At 39.0% G+C, this 24,444-nt stretch overlaps 1 protein-coding gene across 1 annotated transcript; it reads right to left on the bottom strand.

Annotated features, from left to right (window-relative positions):
- Positions 1-2,389: 2,389 nt before the first annotated feature.
- On the bottom strand, positions 2,390-5,618 carry LOC135737563 (uncharacterized). Its single transcript, XM_073812836.1, has 6 exons — positions 5,446-5,618; positions 3,735-3,903; positions 3,489-3,624; positions 3,068-3,407; positions 2,911-2,973; positions 2,390-2,634 (listed from the first exon to the last, which is right to left on the bottom strand). Exons 4-6 carry the CDS (start codon positions 3,381-3,383, stop codon positions 2,390-2,392), a joined length of 624 nt encoding a protein of 207 aa, XP_073668937.1. The 5' UTR covers positions 3,384-3,407; positions 3,489-3,624; positions 3,735-3,903; positions 5,446-5,618.
- Between the last annotated feature and the right edge of the window lie 18,826 nt (positions 5,619-24,444).

Below are 24,444 nucleotides of genomic sequence, written 5' to 3'. Positions count from 1 at the left end.
GTCCACCCCACGCTTTACGGTCAACCATCAGCACAGCCGGAAACCTGGCCCGATGAGCCTCGCCACCGACCCATGGGACCACTTGCTCCACCCCTGGCAGCCTTGAGGCACAGTCCACAGGAAACCACCTCTGTCACCATGGTGTACTAACCGTAGGGCTGGACAATAATTCAATATCAATATATCTCGCGGTATAATTTTTTTTTTCGGTAACTGTGATATAGTTTCTAAACGCATTTCCGATATTTCAATATACATTGCGACGGCCCGTGGCCGTTCACATGTCACGTGTAAAAACGCAGGTTAAACGCAGGTCAAGGTGCAACTTCCTTATTAAACCCGTGGCGTCTTTTGTAGTTATGCACCCATGAGCCACAATCTCCGGGACGACAAGCAAATGGAATGTGGATTTAAACCGGTACCTCGCGCCAAATCATATCATTGTCACCATGCGATCAATTGATCTATTCAGGAGTGTTTGCTCTGAGAAGAGCTGTTACTCAGAAGTAAGAGAAGGAGGTGATGACACCATATAGGGAGGGAGAACAGGAGATGTAATGCAAACAAACTAAATTACTAGTGAGAAAAAATAGGCTTAAGCCATAAGGTGCCATGGTTAAAAAAAGGGTGAAGAAGAGGAGAAAAGATAAGTATGTATGCTGCTGTGTCACCTGGTTATGAGTAATATGTATAATATAATTAAATGTCTAGTATCAAATACAGTATATGACTATCTAGCTTGCTAAGCAATTACAAGTAGATCAGTAATTTTTATTTTTCTAACAGTAAGTAACATTAAATACTACCATTGAAAAGTTTTAGGGTCACATTGACTTTTAATTGACTGATTAATATTTTTCCACATTACTATAATAGCAAATTTATATCAAAACTATGGATTAACACAGGTGGAACTATGAAAGTCAATACTGTGACTAAATAAATCCATAATAAATCAAAACACAACCTGGTGGCAAAAAAACATAATAGTTTATAAATGTAAAATAAATAATTGTGCTTTTTAATGTTAAAATAGCTCTTCGTCCCTTCTATGAGATGTCGATCTCAAAAATGGCCCCAAGCATATTTGAGTTTGAGACCCCTGCATTACAGCATTTAACACTGACTGAGATTCAGGGTGCACCTATAATATTATTAAGCTGAGCCTGAAAGTCTGTTTTACTGGACAGTGATATCACTTTTTTTGTATGAAGACTTAACACGTATTAAAGGTGAACATTAATATATTTATCCCCTTTTTATTTTAAATATGATATAGTTTTATAGGAGAAGGTTTTATTGGCAAATTACTTTTTTCAGAGGTTGGTTTTTGGTTCAGACATCCATTGCAGGCATCCTTGGCAGTTTTTCCTGAGGTATTTTTTATATGCATACCGTTATCGGATCTATACCGCATCGTCCGAAATTAAGAAGTATATCATGATAAAAATTTTGGCCATATCGTCCAGCCCTAACTAACCGGACACACCGCAGATGTGACGTACCTAAAACACACATCGGAGTAAGAGAGAGAGAGATCAGACATCAATCACAGATCAGCATTCATGTATGTTAAAGAGATAGTTCACCCAAAAAAGAACATTTTGTCATTGTTTACTCACTGTTATGTTGTTACAAACCCGTATAAATGTCTTTGTTCTGATGAATACAAAGGAAGATATTTTGAGGAATGTTTGTAACCAAACCATTCGTGGACCCCATTGACTTCCATAGTAAGAAAAAAGAATATTATGGAAGTGAATGGGGTACACAAACGGTTTGGTAACAAACATTTCTCAAAATATCTTCCTTTGTGTTCATTAGAATATAGAAATTTATACAGGTTTGTAACAACATGAGAGTGAGTGAATGATAACAGAATTTTCATTTTTAGGCGAACTATCCCTTCAAGTAATCAATACTGATGTATTTATCACTATAATAACAGGTGTGAAGAGACTAAGCCTTACCCGGATGTGGGGATGCCACCTCTAATGAAGCCGGGTGGCTCGGGGGGTAAAACCACATCCGGTCTGACTTAAGGATGCCCTGCCTTTGAGTGACGCCCTTGATGTCCTTGTAAATTTGGACGGCCATAAAGAGGCCTCTCTCGCTGTCTTCCTTCAGCCAGGGGATGTCTGCAGATGGGATGCTATTTGAGTCTTCCCTCAGCCGCAACCAGCCTTCCAGCTCCACCTGCAACACATCACATTTAGTTATTTATTTTCCATAATATGGTGGGGGTTAGTAACCAAGGGATTTTGTGAAATGCTTTAACATTGCTTGTGTATGTTGTGATTTTACACTTACAGAATAGTCAAACTGTGGCAAGGTGGTGGCAGACGCAGTCACGCTGTTGGAGGTCGATGATGGCTCCTCTGGGCGAGCATCAGGAGGAGACTAACCAGCCTTGCTGGTGGAGGACAGCAGGGGCTTCTTGTGCTTGCTGCGCTTTGCCTTCTTGCTCGTTACGCAAAGGAGTCTGTTCAGGATGGTCTGCAGTTGCTGGCACGCTGGTGGAGAGCGGCAGCTGTTCGGGACTCCTGACGAACACAGGCTGGCTGGTGGAGATGGGCAAGAAGACTGTGTCGTCCAGAGCGTCATTGGACCATGACAACTGGGAGGTGGCAGCGGCTGCAGGGAAGCTTGATTTATTTAACCATTATTTATTTAACACACCACACTTCTTACCAACTTTATTTACATTTCCTTGCATTTGTACATACATACCTCTACATACCATCTTGTATCTTGTCTTTTTAAAATATATATTTTCTTTTTTTAATCTATTTTTTGCATATTGTGTATTTTATTAATTCTAATTGTATTATTTTATTGTCTGTATCCTGTCACACTTATTCTGTGCTCTAGAAGCTCACCAAAACAAATGCCTTGTATGTGCAAACATACCTGGCAATAAAGCCTTGAAGAGCTGGAAGTGGCGGCAGGAAGATTGGAATCTGGTGGAGGATTCTGTGAATTACAGGGAAGTTTTAGCTTTGAGGTTTGTCTTAACATGGCTTGTGTTTAGTAACAATCACGGCTGTTTAAAGTCACCGTAACCTACCTCTCTTTCGAGAATGTAGCGCCTGAAGCACTTCTGGGACTTGGTGGTGATGTCCTTCTCCTTCATCACCAGCCACTGCTTTGTAGAGGTGTACGCCTCCTGCGCCATTTTCTCTCTTGGCCGGTCCCAGCTTGTGCAGGCTGTACCACTGCCGCATCTCGAGGAAAGTGAACGACCTGCAGCGGTCCTGCCCATAAATTGCCCTGTCCACGTTGACCTCGAGGTAGCAGGAGACCGGAGGGAACAGCTGCACATACCTCAGGAGGAGGTCCTTCACCCTCCGGTCATTAATGGTTTTTTTTAGGGATGCCGGCATTCTTTTACATGCAGATCAATGACACTGAAATGTCACATAATATAATTAATTTATGGAAAAAGGAATTATAAAAAATGTTGATTCTGTTTTGTGCAACACACTCACTACTTAATGTAGCCAACATCATTCTCGACCAGCCATTTAAAGCTTTGGCCATTGTATTTTCCAAAGGTCAAATGAAGCTGACCGAGATACTGCTCCTCTGATGGAGTCGAGGTGAAGTGCCGACATCTCTTTTTAGCTGAAGACACAGACATTTTAATGACAAGCACAAAAACATCATATGCTGCAGTGGAAACATAGGGTGGAAACACATCAACTGCCCTAGTGCCAAGATATATGTAGATATACCTTCCTCACAAGCCGTCTTTTGGTCCTCGACTGTTGTCTTTTTGAAGCACGTGTTTCGATTCGCCAGTGCCTTGGCTTCCTTTGTTGCCCTAAGAAGGCATTGTTGCCTATTTTTTGGCACACTTATGTCAATAAAGCTTAGCTTGGGCAGCAATGGATCCATCTTCTCCTGAAGGAAACAGCCTGTTATAATCATCATGATGATAAAAAATTATTCTTACCATGACAAATACAGAAGGTCATGATTTAGGTTATGGGTTTTACAGTGAGTGAATTTGAATATCTGTACACATTATAAATGCACAAAGTCAGGTGAAAATCTGAATTCTAGGCTATTTATTGGGCAAATGAACGTTAATGATACTTATTTTCCCCACTGTACAGTATTTTACATGAGGTGATATATAGAGATTTATAGGCTTTTGGTCATAGTGGCAATTAAAAATAAAAAGTAATATTGAAAAGAACTTGATTTGGGCATTACAACAGATCAAGCTATTATTTTAGCCCATCCTTATGTAAATTAACCAAATGTTATTATAGTAAAAGTGTTATAACCAAGTTTTTGGTGAAATGAATGCCATTTGAATGACCAGACTGTGTTACTACAAATACCAAGAAAATTAACCATGGTTTTACTACAATTAAAACCAAAAAACCATGGTTACTGTAGTAAAACCATGGATACCACAAAATAACCATAGGTTTGACAACCATGTTTTTCAAAAACCATAGTTACACCACGGTTACTGTAGTAAAACCATGGTTTTGTTGATAGTAATCAATACACCTAAATAACATGGTTACTACACTTTTACCACAATAAAACCATACTTTTCGTAGGGGGAAAGCATGGTTAATTTGCGGTTACCATGGTTTAACTATATCCACCACGTTTTTATTTTATTTCATATGTAGTAAAACCATGGTTAAGTTTCATAGGGACAGTCAGTGAAACGGTCAATGTGTAACGATCTTGATACCGGACGCTTCGTTGTCACGCATCATCGAATAAATAGTTAAATCACGTAAATTTAAGCTTGTACTTTGACATAATATTATCGTATTTCTCTGTTTTTACATGATAGTATATCATTTCTTACTTACCTTTAAATTATCAATTCTATTTCCAACCAGTTAGTCGTCAGGTGAACGTAGACGGTTCGGCTCTCTGATTGGCCTGCCCTAGAGTCTACAGTGAACGTACACTCTGACTCTGGGCCAATGACGGGCCGTAATTGTCTACGTTGAACGTAGACTTTTGCACTTCGCTAAGTAGGAAAAGGTGAAAAATAGGATTAAAAAACGTGTGTCAAGGACGAAAAATACATCTTATTAAAATACATTATGTTGAAAATCGTTCTGAGTGACAAGAAGAAAAGGGAAATTCGTGATTCAATTACGTGACTGTCAAGACCTGCCTGATAAACTTGTTTTCATAAAGGGATTGTAAGAAGAGCATCATATTACATTACTATTAACCTACACCGGCCCGTGGGCGTGCCCTAGGGGCGTATCTACGTGGTTCTGTACTTTGTTTTACATCAGTATTCAATCAACAATCATAAACTTTGCATCATTTAAGCTAAAACTCAAGATTTATGTTCTGAGCTTGTTTTTGCGATCAGTACACTGGAGTGGAAAGAATTAAATGTAACTTAACGCAGACGGAAGGCATAATATGAATGTCAGTAAGTGCTAACTTACTTACATATCACGTCATATGGTTCTGATCATTTCGGACGAATCAAAGAAACACCACAATACATTGCAACGTATAAAAGTCCACTCTTTAAAACGCATCCCACATTTTAATCCAAAACAACGAAAAAAATAAGAAAAAAAACCTGAAAGATTCGCGCTTCCGGTTAGTATGATCGATCATGTTTATTTTAAAAAAAATATCGATTCTTATCACTGAAAAGTCACGTCTTCCTGCTCTGCATTAGAATCTTCCGAGCAAAACTACGCCTTATGTTTCTGTATTGTCCAATCAGATAAGGTTTGAGAACTTAAAAGTACAGGAATCGTACATTGGCTAAGCGAGGTGTCATTTTGCAGACCTTAGTTTTTGACTGGATGATGTCAAAATGAAGCCAGCCAATGTCTATTCAGCAACGTTTTGATTGATGGGTTAGTAACCAATCACGAAACGATTACAGGGATTAAATTTGCGTCTGTAAAATGCGACATCTGCGCAGATCTGCGCATACACGGACGCGTGCGTGCTGTGGCTAACGTTAGCTCAGAGCCTAAAGATACGATAAAAAGATTTCTCCAGAGGTTAGATATAAACATCTCCACTGTGGATCGTCGACTGCATAATATTACTTTTTTGTTGTTGAGAGTGTGAGAGCCAGAGATGCATCGATCAGTAAAGGTGCTGTATAGATACAATAAGTTTGTCTTGTTATGTTGTTCATGTATTTACAGTTTTTTGTTTCATGTTGTTTTTGATCATAAAATTAACAGTGGAGATGACTAAGGCACGAGTTTTATATGGGTTTATTTTTCTATGACATCATGTTATGTAAATGCATATTTATGAATCTGATGCATAAAATATATAAACACAAGAAAGTAAGATATTACCAGCAATGGGGTGGAATTACCAGCAATGTTGAGCATTATAAGCATAAGTTATTTGGCAAACATAAGGCATTTGTAATTATAAAGCGTTTGCGCGCGTATGCGTGTGTTTTCTCATTGCGATGTAAAATACATTTACATTACATTTACATTTTGTCATTTAGCAGACGCTTTTGTCCAAAGTGACTTACAAGTGAGGTAAACAATAGAAGCAATTATGGCAACACAAGAACAGCAATACATAAGTGCACTGGAAATTGTCTCATCAAGTCCAACACAATATACATAGCCAAGGGTATGTTAGTATTTTTTTATAGGCCTTCAACTGACACAGATAATGACTGGAGTCTGGAGTCCAATCCCGAGCGAGCACATTCAACATAACAAGTATATTGTTATAATGTACAAATGTTTTTTTTTCTGAAATAGTTTTGTGCTTTTGTGTGCAGATAAGTTTTGAATTGATAGTCATGTAGTATGTAGTGCTCTTTCTTATGTTGTTATCATGTGTCTATTTGGATTCTCCAGGTGCACATTTTTGGTTTGGATAAAAGCTCACAGAAACTAAAACCAGATGTATGCAGCTTTGCCAGGCGTGGAGCACCAGCGTAAACCAGCTAAGACCACTCTTCTAAGCTTTCAGCCTGGTAAAGCTGGTTTTTCGATCTGAACAGCTAAAAGTGGACTCTAAAAACCTCTCTAAAACCAGCCTGCTACACCAGCTAAAACCAAACTGGGAGACCAGGTCAACTTAGGTTGGTTTTAGTTGTTTTTAGTAGGGATATTCATCCATATACTAAAGTTATCATCATTGTGATATGTCTTTGAATAATCTCTTATTATTATCACACAGGTCCACGTGCTCATCTCCACTCAAACCTTTGCAGAGAAATGAAACAGTGACTGCATGATTGATCTACAGTCGCCACCTGGTGGTAATAAAAATGAATAACATTAATAGAAAGTACATGTTTCAACATGTTTTTGGTGGTAGTACAGTGCTTTATATAGATTAATGGTATATGGTACAGTCTTCTTTAGCTTAAAGGTAAATATAACAGTGAATGAAGATAATTCTTAAACTGTGTTTAGATGTTGTTCAATAAAGTTTAGAGTATCAGTGAAGCAAGTTTGAGAGATTTCTACATAAAATCTATAATGTAAAAAATATAATCTTGATATCTTTAATAAGGTAAAAAAATATATATAAGGTCTATCTCTATTTATAGTTGTATAAACCACATTTAACCTCCTAAGACCTGGATGTCACATATGTGGACATCAATGTTTTTGTTGTTTGCACCATAATACTTAATTCTGTGTAACTGGAACCTCTTATACACAAACATGGACAAATACACTGCTTCATGTTCAAAGAAAAATATTTGGTTATTATATTTATTGGATCCCCAAAATAGCTGGTAGAAATCTGAAAAAAAAAAAGACAAACCAAAGCTCGATCTTAGGAGGTTAATTTAGGCTTCATGTTATCTGACCAAAGATAGGAGATTGTTGCATAAAATTGGTTTGGGGCAGAAAAAAGTATTTTGGTAGTGGAAACATTTTTTAAGATATTTTCCTCTCATCTCATTCAGTATTTTGTCCACCACAATGACCCTTTTTAGTCTCTGTGGTGGTTCTTCATGAGTCAACATGTCAAATGTCCTTTAATGTTTTTGGGAAGTAATATAGTGTTTAGTGAATTTAACCCTACAGTAAACCCAGCAATATGTAACTCTGTTGATGCTTTAACTGCTGTAAGGGATGAGGGATTATAATCTAACTTAATGTCTGTTTTTGACTGACTGCCAGTGTTTAACTATTTGATATGCGTGAAGGATTTTGAGCAATTAAAAAACCTTTTGTATGTATCATGCATTAAAATATATGACCTTTGATGCTTTTTGATGATTTAAATAAAATCTCCATACAATCTGAGCATGTCTGTGTTTTGCTCTCGACTAATACTCTTTTTCTTTTAACATTACTGGTAATTAACATAGTGCCATCTAGTGGTTGTAAATGAATAACACAATAGGTCTAAATATATTAATACAAAATAGCATCTATACATACTGTAAAATACATTTTAAAAAGTAGTAATAAGCATTAAGTAAGACAGTTTTGATGGGATATTCATATATATCTACAATAAAAAGTCCAAAAGTTGTAAATTGTTTTATTTAAACAACACAAGGGACATACAAATATATATATATATAAAACCTCATCACAGTTGAACCGTAAACAGAACAGAGTCATTAAACTCCATGACAACCATACTGTAGAACGCGTCGTTGCCATGGAACCATTATGACATCACACTCGGTGCCTATAAACAGCTGAACCAGAAGAAACCGGTATCATTTGACTGATCTGAACGCTACTGTACAGATTACCAAGTGAATTTGCAGACTTTCAAAAAGTTCGCAACTTTAAACTGCTTGACGCACTGTGTACGGAGGACAGTTTACTTAGATTTCAACCCTCTGTGAACCGAGTCTAAGCACAGTTAAGTCTGCAGTTATTTTCTGACATCATGTTTCGTCCTGTAACACCATTGTCCGACAAGGACACGGAAAGAACAGATGTCGAGAACATGGATTTTTTTTTGCCGAATGCTGTGCCGAACTTTGACTATGTCCTTGATATCGGACTTTCGTCAAAATTCGGGCGCGCTGCCGGTGGTTTAAATCCATGTGGAGGAGAGGAGGATGATGAGGAGGAGATGGTGGATGTTTATCCAACACGTACTGAGGCGAAACGCCAAAGAGGTAAGATGCAAGTTAAATCAAAAAGTCTGACTTACATGTTGATAAGTTTACATACAGTTATTGTGTTGTTAATGCACGTGTACATGTAGACACACCAGGAGGTGCTCGTGAACTTGACATTTCACCCGCCGTTTTTCTTGACCGGCAGAATACGCAGACAAATTCTGACTCCATTAATTAAAATAAGCTACCAAAATTAATAAAACATCCCCGCAATTTAAGATAAGAATTACGCCGTATGAGGCCTTGTTTTTTAATATCCCTCACGAAAATTAACAATGGTTTTTATGTGGTAAACGTGTACTAACCATGTTTATTTGTGTATTGAGTACTATTAGCAAAACCATGGTTATGTTGTGGTAACAATGGTTTTACTACAGTACCGTAAACCATGTTTTGTTAGATAACTGTAGTAAAACCATGTTTAATTTTCATAAGTGATGTATAACATAATAAATAGTTAGCAGTGCACACGACTGTTGTTATTCAGACTGCAAATTTTTTGTTCATTTACGGAAGCCGAGGTTGTACTATTTTTATTTTGGCTTGCTTGTTTTCTCATGATCACAATTTAATTTCTCGTTATCTCAAGTTAACAAAAGTTTTATTTTTTTGTATATATATGAACGGGTTGTATTGTTTGAAGACAGCAGAGGTATATTTTGGTAAATTAGGGGATGAACAAATTACGTTTTACTTGGATCAGGGATTCGCTTAAGATGAAATTGATTCGTCAGTATGTAGCTGGCAAGTTGATAGTGGTGATTTTAGGGACCGTCTCTAAAGTTACTCCTTAATATACACGTTTCTACTTTTTATAGCATTTAAATGAAATGACTTTTAGTCAACAAACAGTTACAAACCCAACTGTGTTCATATGGTTGTCAGCTATAATGTACACTTTTATTTTTTATTTATTAATATAAACTGTCAAATACAATTGAAAATAGAAACGTTAACGTTATTACATTAAAGATGGTCCCTAAATTCACGCACATTATGGGGTGGTTTCCCGGGAAAAGATTGTATTAAACTAGGACTAGGCCTTAATTTATTTAGGAAATATTACTAGTTTTAACAAACATGCCTTACTAAAAACTTAAAATTAAAATTACTTGTGTGCATTTATAGGCAAAACAAAGGGCACTGATGTATTTTAAGATATGTCAGTGCAAGTTCTTATCAGTTTGGACAGCTTTTAAATTAATTTAAATCTCAGACTAGTCTAATCCCTGTCCAGGAAACCGCCCCAATCGTTATTTATTTATTAGTCTATATGAAATTATTAGCTACACCAGCCCAGTCTCCGTAAAACTCGTGCAATACATATGCCAAATTCCACTTTGGCGTGCATATGATACGCCAGTCCTTCCCATTCACCTAAACGGTGCATCTTTTTTGTCGTTTTATTAATTGGTTTCTCAATTTTTTTGCTATTTTTTACCATTTTCGCTTTATCTTATGTTTAGTATGCTAAAACAGCTTTGTTAATGTTATTGTCTCATCTGATTTACAATAACACACAACATCATGTCATTGTTTGCATCCCTGTATGTTACTGTCTGATGTTTATCATTTCTGCTGTCGAAGATATTTTCTGTATTTTGAAAATGCAAAAGTACTTAACTAAAAATCAGATTTTAAATACATGTATCTAAAATACAGCTTCATAACAAGACATTAACATAAATATAAATTGTCCCCAAATTAAAAATAAGAATTGCCACCGTATGAGGTCTTATATATATCAGCATGATTGCAAATGTGGTATTTATTTTATACAGTTGAATAAATAATACATTAAAATAAGTTTTAGACACATATTGATCACTTCAGTTAAAGCATTCATTTCATAACATTATTTATTGAATTGCAGTGTTGGGATGGAGATGTGATGATGGTGGAATGGATTTTGTGCTTCCGAGTGCCGTCCCTGACAATGTCCCGAACAACGGACATTTGTTAGACAGACATGCCGGGAGTTCACATCCACGAGGAGGAGTAAAGGAGTTTACTCCAGCATTTGAGGAGGCGAACAGCCCCACAGGTCAGATAGAAATTTTGTGTTCTTGACAATCTTTAAATCTGTATCATGTTTGTTCCTCAATAGTTTTGTTGACCCTTGCAGATACTAATATCTTATTACATTAAACTCAGTAAAATAAAGCATCTTACAATAAGAAATTAAGTTTAGACCGTTTTTCTAGTGTGTTTTAAACTCATATTTTAACAGCATTATTAATGCAATAATCATTGCTGTATTTTTAGGAATTTATTATAAAGAATTAGATACTCAATTACATATACATATTTGATAAAATAGTATCTGGGTGGACAGTTTGTTAAATGTGTTTATTAAGTAGTATTACTGACAACGGTTCTTTGTCATTTTCTTTTGTCATAATGAATTTTCTAATAGTTTATCATTTGTTTTTGTTTTTTGGTGTAGAAAAATGCAAGAATACATTCTTTAAATCATTAAAGAAGGCATGGGAGAATGTAAAGCACCCATTCCTGAATAATGATAAAGTTGAAACACTGATTCCTTCAGAGGTTTGTTACATCATTACATTTACTACAACTATCTGTCCATTTATAAACATGTTTCCATCCAGGTTTTGTTATTGACCAAGTGAAAATGCGTAAAAAAGGTTTTCTATTCAAATGGTGCTAAAATGGTGTCTGTGGTGATGTCACGAATGATGAAAGCGAATTGTCACCTAAATTGTGTCCCAAAAAAATCTCACCTTGAGCAAATAATCTACCTAATTTCTCTAATGCTCTTACAATAAAAGCTTAGCCAGGTCGAGTCTGATGTTTGTGGTCTTAATTTAATTTAAAATAAATTTGCTTTCACCAAAGGGACCCGATTATGAGGAGAAAAAATTGAATATTTTTATGAAGTGAGAGCGGTTTAAGTTTAAGTTCAGTGCAGCTTGTGTACCCTCTGTGTATAGGGAGGATCGACTCTGCAAATCAAAACAGAAAGTCTCAGGCTGCAATAAGAGCGCCTATTGTTTGCTGTCATGCCCTTCAGAGGTTGCGTGTGATGAAGATCTATCATGTGACATCACATTTATTTGCGTTAAAGCTATTATTTGACAAAGGGGCTGTTTACACTTGGTTTTAAGATGTGTTTTCATCGATCGGATCACAAGTGGACGAGAGAGACACATTACGTTTACACCTGGTATTTAAATCCGTCTCTTTTGTCCACTTTCAAACCGCATCTGTCTGTGAATACTGTGAGGGGACGGTCCGTGAGACGGTGGGCGAGTCTCTCTGCTGTCATTCAAACGCGAGCGGGAGTAATGATGAGTTTATATGGACGCAAACTAATATTATGTCGGAGTCCGCTGCTTGTTTAGCAAGTATACTTGCTGCACAGTGTTTTGTACGTGTGTATGTAAGAGCTTTCTCTGAATTTTCAGCGCAATTGATGAAATAGGATCACGCAACTTTCACGCTTTCAAAACAAAACTACAGAGAACACCCGCAGTAGTTTTATCAATGAAAGGCTAAAAATAGCGCTGTTCACCGTATGTTCACGCCAGAAGTCAGAAAAGACATAAAACTTGTTTTTAATACCTCAGATTAGATAAATGGGCGGAGAGAAGGCGGCCGCGTGTGGCTGTTCGAACACATTCAACCACATTTGCGTTCCGCAACTCCAAAGCGATCCGATCGAAAGTGGTTTCGACTACCTCTGGATGTGGTTGAAAGTGGTCGAAAGTGGACGCGTTCAAAACGTTTTGAACACCGTTTACACCTGGCATTAACGTCGTCCACTTGTGATCCGATCAACGAAAACGCATGTTAATGCCAAGTGTAAACAGCCTCAAAGTGTTTCCAAAAATTTTTTTTTTGAGGTATTGACATTGCGTTTATGCGCTAAAGCATTTTTTGCTAAAAAGCCTTGGATGGAAACATGGCTTCTAAACATGGCAGGAAACATTTATCTGTCTGTCTGTCGGTCTGACCCACCTCTGTTCTTCTCCACAGCTTAATGCGGATTCAGCAAATCCTAATCTAAAGGATGATGCTGGTCTGGCCAGCTCTGAATTAAACACTAAAATAAAACCGGACAAACGAATGACATTCTTTGACTGTCTCTGGAGGGGCAAGGTGGAGTCAGTGCCGACTCCACAGCTTAAAGCGGATCCAGCTATCCCTGATGTTAGGGAAGTTGTTGATCTTGCATCACAGTCAAAGACAAATGTTGGTCCGAAGAAACAGAAACAAAAGGCTTCAAAGAGCCGCAAATCTAACCTCCAGGGAGAAAAAGTGACTGTTGTGCCAACTCAACAGCCCAAGGCCATTTCAGATATTCCTGTTGGCATGGATGTTCCTGATCTGGCCTGCCCCCAATCAAAACCAAAGATTCGTCCGGATAAACGCAAGACATTGAAGCAACGCTTCCTTGGATGCTTCCGGAGGGGCAAAGTGGAGTCAATGCCGACTTCACAGATTGAGGCCGATACAGCTATCCCTGATGCCAGGGAAGTTGTTGATCTGGCAGATTGTCAATCGAAGAGTGTTGGCTTAAAGAAACACAAACAAAAGGCATCAAAGAGCCGCTCATTTCACAACCCTTGGAGAAAAAAAGGGAAGAGTAAAGTGAAAAAAGATGCAGATACAGCTATTCCTGATGCCATGGATGGTGCTGATCTGGCCAGTTTTGGTGGCATCACTGCAGCTAATGGGAGGCTACAGAAGATAGGTGCCATTCCAGAGAATATTGGGTTAAAAGGTGGCGGAAATCCCGACCCAAATAAAGCTAAAAATCCTGGGTCAAAAGATGATGGAAATCCTGAGGCAAAAGGTGGTAAAAATCCAAGGCCAAAAGCTTTTAGAAATCTCAGACTTCCTTGGTTTTTTAAAGCAAAAATAACTAAAAATCCTGGACCAAAAGAAGGAGATCCTGGGGCAAAAGCCCTTGAAAATCCCTTGCCAGAAGATGATAAAGTTGTCAGCCCAAAAGCTTTTGAAAATCCAAGACATCCCTCGCCAGAAGATGATAAAGTTGTCAGGCCAAAAGATATAAATGTTGTTCAACAAGCTTCTGAACCGCCAAGCGAGAAGAAACCAGCTGATCCCTCAGTGCCTAAAGGTGAGTGTACTGACTTCATTACTCCTACGGTGGGTTGCACCAATATGTGAAATGGTTTCTTCAACATATTCTTCTGTACCTGGAAATGTATGCTGTACCTTTCATCTGTGAGTATATGAGTGTTAACATGTACTGTCACCTCATCATTTTTCTGTGTGTTTTTCAGACACTTTTGATTCTAAATATCAACGCTTGGAGGATGAAGTGCTTGGGTCCGGTGGCTGGGGCAAAGTGTACAAAGGGATCCGTAAATCGGATGGCACTCCGGTAATGCACTCGTATTTATAGCAAACACAATGTTTGATGAAATTTGTATGTCCACTTGATCTAAACCATGTTTTAAAGTTTGTAGATTCTCAAACCTTAAAGTTATGTGTGCAGTGTCAGGTGAGCTTCAGTCAGCTCAAGAGAAATTAACTTTTGTTGTTTTTCTCTTTACAGGTTGCCATCAAGCAAATAAGCAAACGAAAGAATGAAAGGACTCTTCAGATTGTAAGTTGTCATAAAATTTGATGAAGTGAACTAAACAGAAAATAGACAGTATAGCAATTACGCACCAATACAAGATATTTGTTTTATCTAATTGTAATTTGTTGACCATTTTTTCTCCAGCCTGGATACCCCAAACCACTTATTACAGAAGTGGCGCTGTTGCTTAAATTAGGAGATGCGCCCTCATGCACCAATGTCATACAGATGTATGACTGGTACGAGACTAAATACTTTTGCACGCTCGTGTTGGAGTACCCACTGCACAGCGAATCCTTGTTGCATTTTGTTATAAATCATGGAAGACTAAGTGAAAATACAGCAAGACATCTCATGCGTCCGGCGGTACTGGCAGTGCAACACTGTCTGGATTGTGGAGTTTTCCATACCGACATCCATCCCGGAAACTTCTTGGTGCAGCAATCAACAATGAGCCTGAAGTTAATTGACTTTGGGGTTGGACATTATCTGACGCATGAGGCATATGATTCCCGTGACTTTATGGGTGAGCTGAATTTTTTTTTCATATAAAGGAGTATTGAAACCTGCTGTTTCTTTTACAAAATGACTCAACATGATGTTTTGTGTACAGGAGCTCGATGTTGCACCCCGCCTGAGATCTACATGGTTGAGAAATTCCACGCTGTGCCAGCAAACGTCTGGGCCTTAGGTTCTGTGCTGTACTTCATGGTGCTTGCATCTTTCCCCAGTGCTTTATACGAATTGAATTCCAGGAATCTGAAGACAATTGAGAAGGATTTATCAAAGGGTGAGTGAAAATGACAGATCAACATGCACACACAAAGCCTCTGATCAAATCCACAATAAATATTATCAGAGGATACGGTCTGTCTGGCAAGATGTTAGATTTTATTGTGTTTAGCTAAACAGTCATTTAGTGGCTCGCCAATTTTTTACATCATTGTGCCATCATCTTAACCTGAGGTACTGTCTGTCTGTGACCCTTTAGATGATAGACAGACAGACTTTTTTTGCAGTATTATTAAATGACAACAAAAGCGTCTCTTTATGCCATGATCATTATTGCCATTTGTGTGTCATGATGACTAACCAGCTCTCTCCTAAATCTTGTACAGAAATCTGTGATCTGTTAAGTGGTTGCCTGGCCCTGAATCCAAGTGATCGTCCGACGCTCAAGCAGATCTTAGATCATGACTGGTTTAAAACTGAGTCTGATGAAGAAGAGCTACTCGTATACAAAATGAGGTAACAGACCAATTAGGAAACTACATTTTGCAGATTACATGCTTTTTATTTTCTGTAGTTAGTTGTATAGTAAGATTGTTTTAAATGTACATTTTCATCACTACAGGGCACTAACCACAGAAAATAAAAAGGATGAAGCTGAATGACTGAAGAAGAGGGGAATGATTGGAGATGTTGTTTTCATCATCCTGAGACTTATGCAGTTTGCTAATCATGTTTACGGATAAATAAGGTAATAAATTAATACTTTATGGCATTATAATGAATAAGTTAACAGTCGTGTGTTAGATGTTGTTTAATCAACACTTCTGCATTTGTCCTCTTGTGTCTCTCTAGTTTCTATAACCAGAAAGCGAGAATAGCACAGACATTAAAAGGGCCACAATTTCTCAGGAGTAACACATTTTTGCACACTTTCTGCATAATGTAAGTACACAACTGCATTTATCTTTGTATATTTTATAACAAAAATCATACATATAGACCGTTTCAGCAGTAACAACATAAACAAGCGGCTGCACGTAACTTCCGGTAAAATCCGCTAAGAATAAATAACAACAAAGTCCTTTAAACGTAGTTTATTTATATAACAAGCAAAAAACAACACATAGATTACCTAGGAAACCAAAACATTTGTGATTTTCGACGAGGCATTTGTTCAAGAGATCAGTTTAGCAACTAGTCAGACCTTAAAAAACGAAACCGGAAGTAAGGTTAGGATCCAGACGTGTATCACGTGCGTCCGATGAAACCGTCTATAGTGCACTGGCAGCCGGTGACTTCTTTTTTCCGAAGGCTCTTGATGCGAAGTTCAAGTTCGTCACAACGTTTTTGTAGCCCATCATGTGTGTGGTTCGTAATTTTAAAATATGTGTTCTGCACGTCGAGAGATCCTATGTGCATCACATGTATGGTCAAAAGTGCCTGCTGCAGACGCGTCTAAAGGGTTTATGATAAAAGAGACACTTACGTCTGCCAGATACTCGCATAATCTCATGCGTAATCAAAGTTTACTGTTAAGGGAGTGTCTTGCATGTATTTTGTGAACGTGAGTTTTGACGCGTGTGCAGCAGGCACTTATTTTGACAAACACGTGATGCACATGGTTCACATGACACAACAAACAAATATTTTTAAAACGCAAGCAACACATATGACACTCCGAACACTTATTTTGAAGTAGCGCCCCTCGGATGAGCAGTCACGAGCCGCCACTGATATTGTGGCTTTAACCCTAATAAGTCAATCTTAACCCCAAGCCACTTTTATTTAGTTAAAAAACATGGTTCCCTTCATCTCAGTGGAATAAGATTTTGTGACTTTTCCAGATTATCTGTCAAGATTCATATAAAAAAATTGGGCTTGATTCGGTTGTTCTAAAGAGGTGTAAAAAAAAAAAAATCACCAAAAGACCCCAATTGAAATGAATGGGAAATGCAAAAAAATATTTTTTTCTTGTTATTCATCAAATAAAATCAATGCATCCAGAATAAATCTGAACATTTTGACACAGAAAGGTAGGCCTGGTACTGGAGAACAAATGCAATATAGAAAAGACATGCTCAATCACACACAAACACACAAAGGTATGACTGCCACAGAGAGTATTTTTTACAGAATTTGGCAAAAAACAGCCACAGATGCAAAACAAAGATGTAAAATGCTCACACAGGTGTGTGCATGCCCACACACATACACACACACGCACAAAGACACAGTGAAACTTACACACACATAAAGACACAGACACACACAAAAAGACAAAGTCACAAACATGCACGCGCGCACACAGGCACACACACAAACGACACACACACGGACACACACACAGACAGACAGACACACACACAGACAAACATCCTTACATTTAGTCAAATTTCTGTGGCATTTTGTAAAAACACACATTTCAAAATGCATCAAAAACTACAAAAAATTCTACTTTTTGAAATAATATTTATTTTTAATGTCCTTTCTAATATTTATATGGCCACACACAGTAAAATGAATGGGTCTCTATGGGCATCTGCTGGTTAAAATGATTTATTTCCTAAACTGTATAAAAGTGTTTTTTTCTCACATAACACATAACATCTAGATCAATATCTAAAAACAAATTTAATCAAATTTAGATCATAATTTATGTGAATTTTTCATAAAATTTTTATATTTTACAGGCAAGCTAATGGTATAGTTGAGGAATTGAGTGGTAAACAGGTACAAAAGTACTTTATATCTCCCAAAACACAGCATTAATGTATAGACTGGAAGTAAACATAAAAAATGATATATTATTTGTATCATTAAAAATGTATATATTTTTTGTAATCACGCTTTTAATCTCTGGGGTCATTTTTACCCCCACGGAACTCTAACGTATACAGGAAAATAGGGGCTTATGAGGGTTAAGGTTCTAGATATACTATAAATATGATGACTAAAAATTAAATGTTGACATTTCCTTTCTTTCTCATCTTCAGGTTTTATTTCAGCCTCAGTCGTCATGACCACAGACCGCTGGCTGAATGTCTGATGCAGATCCTGTCTCATCCTTGAACACATAAAAAAAAATGTTTTAATTCTTAATGTTTTTATATTTTAAAGTTGTATAATAAACTATCTAATATATAGTATGTCCTCTATAGCAGTGATTCCCAACCCCCGGTCCGAGGACCCGTTAGGACCGGGCCTTGAAATATTCCCTGAATTATATTTTTATAATAATAATAATTGTCTTTTTTAAATGCTATGACATGTAATGTTATTTAATCCAAAACATTTTGTGAACCGGTCTGAAAGTTTTAAAAGATTGGTATATTCATACAAGTGTTGCCACCTAGATCATTATATGCAATTAAATGATAGGCTGTTACTGTTTTTACGCAGTGATATGTTTCAAACGATGCATCTTAAAATAGAGGCATTCAAATTGACAACTGGTCCCTGGAATTTTTTTATGAATATGCTGGTCCCTGGCACAAAAAAGGTTGGGAACCCCTGCTCTATAGAATCAGCTATGTCTGGCTCTCTCTCTAGGGGTTTTTTCTCCTAGGAGTTTAGGGAGTCAGGTTTATTAATGTAAAGCTGCTTTGAAATAATTAAACAATTGTGAAAAGTGCTACAGTATATAAATAAAATTGAATTGAATATGGAAGACTTTTCTTTAGCAGATGTTTTAATTTGCTTTTTTACTTTTTTATTTGATCAAACTGATTAACTTGGGTTACTTATGTACATGTTTTTCATATGCAATATCAAACCCTTGACCTTGGTGTAAAATACTGGGAGTTAACGTAGTAAATCTAATCAGACACAATGTTAAACCTGACGCTGTTTTAACCCAAATAAATAAGTACACTTGACCTAAACCTTAAAATATACACTTCATTACTCTGTGTTTTAGTTTAATTTGCATGATTTCTCTCAATCATCGAGACATTTTGATTAACTTATTTTATTTAAATCTGTGAATTGAACATTTCACCAATCATGCATAAATTAAACTGCTACTCTGCAGCTATTTCTGTTATCACTGTTGGCTATTATTTATGTTGTAAAGTTAAGAGCTGATTAAAAGTACATTTACGAAATACATGTAATATATATTTATGATAATATAATTGCAATTGGCCTTAAATGAATCTAGAATAAACTTAAGCTAAAGCCACAGAAATGATTGAAGTGCTCGAAACATCTGCTGGGGAAAACATAAAAGCATCAAGATCTCACTCCAAACATTTTGCACTTTTTACACAATTGCAAGATTTTGTTAAAATACAAGTTTTGGGGAAAAATTACTAATTTAACTTAACTTAAAGCCATTAAGTCAAAGTGTGTGTGTTTTTTTTTAGGGCAAACAGATCATTATTAAGACTTTTACTGCTCTTTTAATTATGCACATGTTTGTCATTAAATCTGTCTATAAATAAAAACTAGACAAAATGGTAGGGTTATCAGTCAGAAGGATAAATGTTTTATGAACTTATAATAGTAAAAACCGACCAAAGTTCACCTAAACATCTCGGTTACTATCGTAACCTCGGTTCCCTGAGAAAGGGGAACGAGACATTGCGTCAGTAGCTGACACTATGGGAGAGGTCCTCCTCTCTTCCGATTCTGAAGCTTTTTTATAGAACAACGCCAGTGTACTGGCTAATGCCTGTCATGACGACGTAGAGGCGTGGCTTTCGCCGCAATATAACAACAGTCTCTAAGGCATATCGTCAGATCATTTTGACTGAACAACAGAAGAGCTGATCTGATCAGTGACACGGCAGCTTACGCAATGTCTCGTTCCCGTTTCTCAGGGAACCGAGGTTACGATAGGTTCCCTTTCGAGAACGGTCTCTCGACATTGCGTCAGTAGCTGACGCTATGGGAGACTGTATAGAACAACAAAGAGCAGCCCCAGTGGAGTTTACTCAAACCCATGCACCACAACGCTTAGCAGTAGCACATAGCACATAAGCACATAAGCCAACGTGAAAAAGACTGGATGCCTCTAGGGACCCAATCAGAAACTCGCCCTGACCCAGGGCAGAGTACATACAGACACAGCCAGCATATAGATCTTATCGCTGCACTACCCAGGGCAGCAGATAAGCACAATGCAACAAATGACCAAACTGTCAGGCTTAGCACAACGCAAGCTATAGCAAGCATACCTGCATTCGGCATCTGCTGGCGTAGCATAAGATGCACATCAGGATAGCTAGTGTGAAAGAAATGAAGATGAATACAGTGTGAAAGAAATGAAGGTGAATACAGCTCCATACCTCGACATCAGCAGTAACACAGTAGTACTGGCAACATGCAGTACACACTGTGAATACACGTTAACCACGCGACTGCCGACACACACCACAACCTGAGGGCGGAGGCGACGTGTCGCCCTCCCTCAGCACCCAACCAAGCAGCTGACTGCAAGATGGGGCGAGAGTAACTCACAGAGAGAGCTCGGAAAGCCCCAGCAAATGCATCCGCATCCAAAGCAATATCCTCTATTTACAAAGAGTCTGCTCCAAACACTGCCGCTGTGGCACAAAGAGCTGCTCAGACTGCCGTGTTGGGGTCGAGCACTCAGATGAACATATAAAGCCCAGCCGGGCATAGCTCATTTAGAGCCATAATAGAAGGCAGATTTTAACCGGCTGCGCTCTAACAGCGCTGCGGGTGGATTGAGGCACCTAATCCCTAACGGGTAAACATAAGACAGCGAGGTGACCACTTCACTCACTTAATTCTAATACCAGATGGTGCCCAGCCACTGCGTACCCAGAGGCATTGTGCAAAACGCCACAGGAGCAGTGGCGAAACCCTCGAGGTAGATAGCGTGCATCGCGGCCAACTACCCACTGTTGTAAAGGTAGAACACTCGACACGGGACACCGGGTCATATGCATTCACTTCACACCCTTATGTGTACAGCATAAGAGGGGCGCTGAGTAGAAAGGGCTCGCGACTCTCGTATGCGTCTCAAAGCACAACACGACCGAGTCTAAACCATCACATTACACCCCCACAAACAGAGTGTACAGCGTGCTGGAGTGCCCTTACAGAACCGCAGCTGATTCGGCCAGCTCGGGGACCTGAATAACTGATCCTCTCCCCAGTTCCGCGCTTACCAGCAGCAGAACCCAACTGGGGCACACAACTGCTTGCGCTTGGCCAAGCATAATGTGTCCCCTACGGGAGTGCAACTGGTAGAAGCACAAAGCGTGTATTCTCTCCTTGTTGTGCACAGATCCAGTAAGCCAGAACCAAACTCAAATCAGCTTACACCCTCAGCCACGTCTGTGCCGCATCTGTGGCGGGCGGGACATGAGATACCAAATGGGGAGCAGATAGGCGAGCGGCTGCCAACACCTGACCACTTAACAGTGTGAAAGGGGGGTCAGGGCAACATGTGGCATAATAGGGGCGTCCGCCGGCAGCACAATAGTGCCCCGGGTGGAACAGCTCAGAGCAGACACACAACTAGTGCGCGCTCCTGAGAGAGACGGGTTCGCATTGACCCCGAACCACAACCTACCACACAACATATAGCTGGCGTGCAGACTGTCCTCTTATGCCCACACACACAGGGAAAATCACTCAAGAAAAAGAGTGCTCCTGCAGCCGGTCAGCAATATCTAGGAGTATGAAGCGCAGCTGCCCACTCTTAAATGAGAAAGCGCCACAGCCAGTGAACATGTGCGTCCAAACAATACCATCATGAAGCACCACCATAAGTGCACTAAACCGTGCACTTAGGCCTTCGATCCCAATTGAACCATCGCCCTAGGCCGAGAGAGTAGCAGCTATACAAGCCGCTCTAACCCACTCGTCAGGCACGTACTCCGATGCACAGTCACAACTGCTGGACCAGGTACCGGCACTGCACCAAAATTATGACGTGACCACGCCGACTTGGGTGGTCTGACGTCAAATTAACACAGAATCCCGAAAAAAGTAAAAGGATTCAGCCAAACCCATACGGCTAGGAAAAAAGGGGGGTAAACACTGCCGAATGATCGGAGTGTTGGGCCCCATAAGAACATGTCTAGCAATGGCTCGCCGCACGCATGCGGGTGCCCATTACATGCTGTCCGCTATATAAGAACCCGTCGCTAAACACAGGCATGTGGGGTGGGTCAGGGATGCTACGAACCCATGGCAGACTGAGCGAGGCATGTATGTGCCTGGAGCTACGGCTGAACCACAGAGGTTTATATGTCGGGCACGACCAGTCAAACCTGCCACAGCACACCACTTGGGAAGGCTGGATGCAGGATACAAACGTGGAAAGATTAGATTCCACGCACATAGGAACACTTAGCAACATCTTTCCGCGCACACGCAGGGTGCCAGTTGCACACTGTGTTTGGGAAACTATGCTGCTGTGTAACACAGGAGTGTGGGCATAACGTCACAGTAGTGCGGGGACACACAGGGTGCCAGTTGCATACTGTGTTTGAGAAACTATCCTGCTGTGTAATGCAGGAGTGTGCGCAGAACGCCAACGTAGTGTGTGGACGTTATGAACTCCTGAACTGTACTGCACAGTGCGCAACGCGGACGTGCATGAACAATGTAGCGGAGCGTTCCGCTATTGGGCACAGGATATGTGCTGTAGATACACAGAACTGTAGAAAGAGCCAGTGTCTGCAGCCACTCGCTGTTGGATGGAGCTGGATACAGAACTCAGCGGAAAGAGAGACATATTCTCATACACTGAAACACAAAGTAACAACCAGTTACATACTGTGGAAAACCAAGTCTGGGTCTGCAGCAGCTCGGCGCTTGGACTGAGCCGTGCGCAAAACCCGAGCAGAAAGGAGTGACATCTCCTTATGCACTGAATACGTAGTAACGGCTCACCGCGCGTGCGCCGGGTGCCAGTTACATACTGCGTGCTGTGAACTTGGATTACTTAACTGAAATGCACAGAGCGTAGCACCGCTGTGTATTACAGTTTTTCTGAATTGCTAAAATACATTTTTTGAAAACATCACTCATTTTCTCAAAACCTTAAACACAAATCCCAATTTTAAACAAAATTCACAGAACCCCTGACTCTTTTAGCAAAATCAAACAATTTCTTCAAAACCATTTCACTTGTACTCAAAATCAAACTAAGCTTTCAAATCATAAACACATAAGTCTATAATATAAAACACTACAGAGCATCCATTAGACACTACCTTAAAAAATGGAAAACACAACATCCAGGAGATCTGCTTACAGAAAAATACATGTTTATTGTACATAACAACACACTTGACAAATACTGTTAAAAATCTCTATTACTGTAATCACAAGTTTAGTTCAGTGAATATAGTGAATACTTTACTGTAAGTACTGCAAGTAATAGCAAGTGTTCAATATTACTGTAAGCAGCACTTGCATTTTGTAAAAAGTCAGCAATCCAACTGCAAATTTTGCAAATTGCATAGTCTCTGGTGTCCTGTTCTTCCTCATACTCTTCATCTACCTCTCAGACTGTTTCCAATTCACACAACTGGTAAAAAATACCATTAGATAAAAGTGTGTAGAATTTTGAGTTGTTGTGTTTACTCGATGATAACGGTGTTTTAGTTGTGTTCAACTTTTGCCTGCCTGTGTTTAGCATTTATAAAACAAGTGCATCGCAGTGTGAAATGTGTGTTTTAGTGAGAAGTTTGTGTTTAGAATTTTGCAAAAAGAGTGCATGATTTGACAAATGGGTTTAGGCCGCTATGAATTTGGTTCAGAGATTGGGGGTTAGTGTTTTAGCAATTCAGAAAAACTGTAACACACACATTCAGCAGTCTCTATCAGGGCAATTTACACAAAACGCATGTTTGTGTCTAAATGCAAAGCTCAGGAAGGGTTTTTTAAAAAGTACATGCGTTTGATACCAGAAACTGCCGTGTCAACTTTGGCAGGCACTGCAAAGACACAAGATGAGAGCACAATGATCAAGCGCGGTCCTTCATTTACGCTCGTAAGATCACAGTCTACAATCAGATCTGGTGTGTGAAAGAAACAACACAATTCAGCCTGA

This window comes from Paramisgurnus dabryanus, chromosome 20, assembly GCF_030506205.2.
Source record: "Paramisgurnus dabryanus chromosome 20, PD_genome_1.1, whole genome shotgun sequence".
Lineage (NCBI taxonomy): Eukaryota > Metazoa > Chordata > Actinopteri > Cypriniformes > Cobitidae > Paramisgurnus > Paramisgurnus dabryanus.
The sequence above is the reverse complement of the archived record's forward strand: the minus strand, read 5'-3'. Positions and strand labels throughout refer to the sequence as shown.

Bases quoted from the DNA above. Each gene is read 5' to 3' on its own strand.
- LOC135737563 (XM_073812836.1), bottom strand. From the start codon at position 3,383: ATGCCGGCATCCCTAAAAAAAACCATTAATGACCGGAGGGTGAAGGAC. The intron at 2,974-3,067 runs GTAGGTTACGGT...TGTAATTCACAG, and splicing joins GCTACATTCTCGAAAGAGAG to AATCCTCCACCAGATTCCAA. The intron at 2,635-2,910 runs GTATGTTTGCAC...GCTTCCCTGCAG, and splicing joins CTTCAAGGCTTTATTGCCAG to CCGCTGCCACCTCCCAGTTG.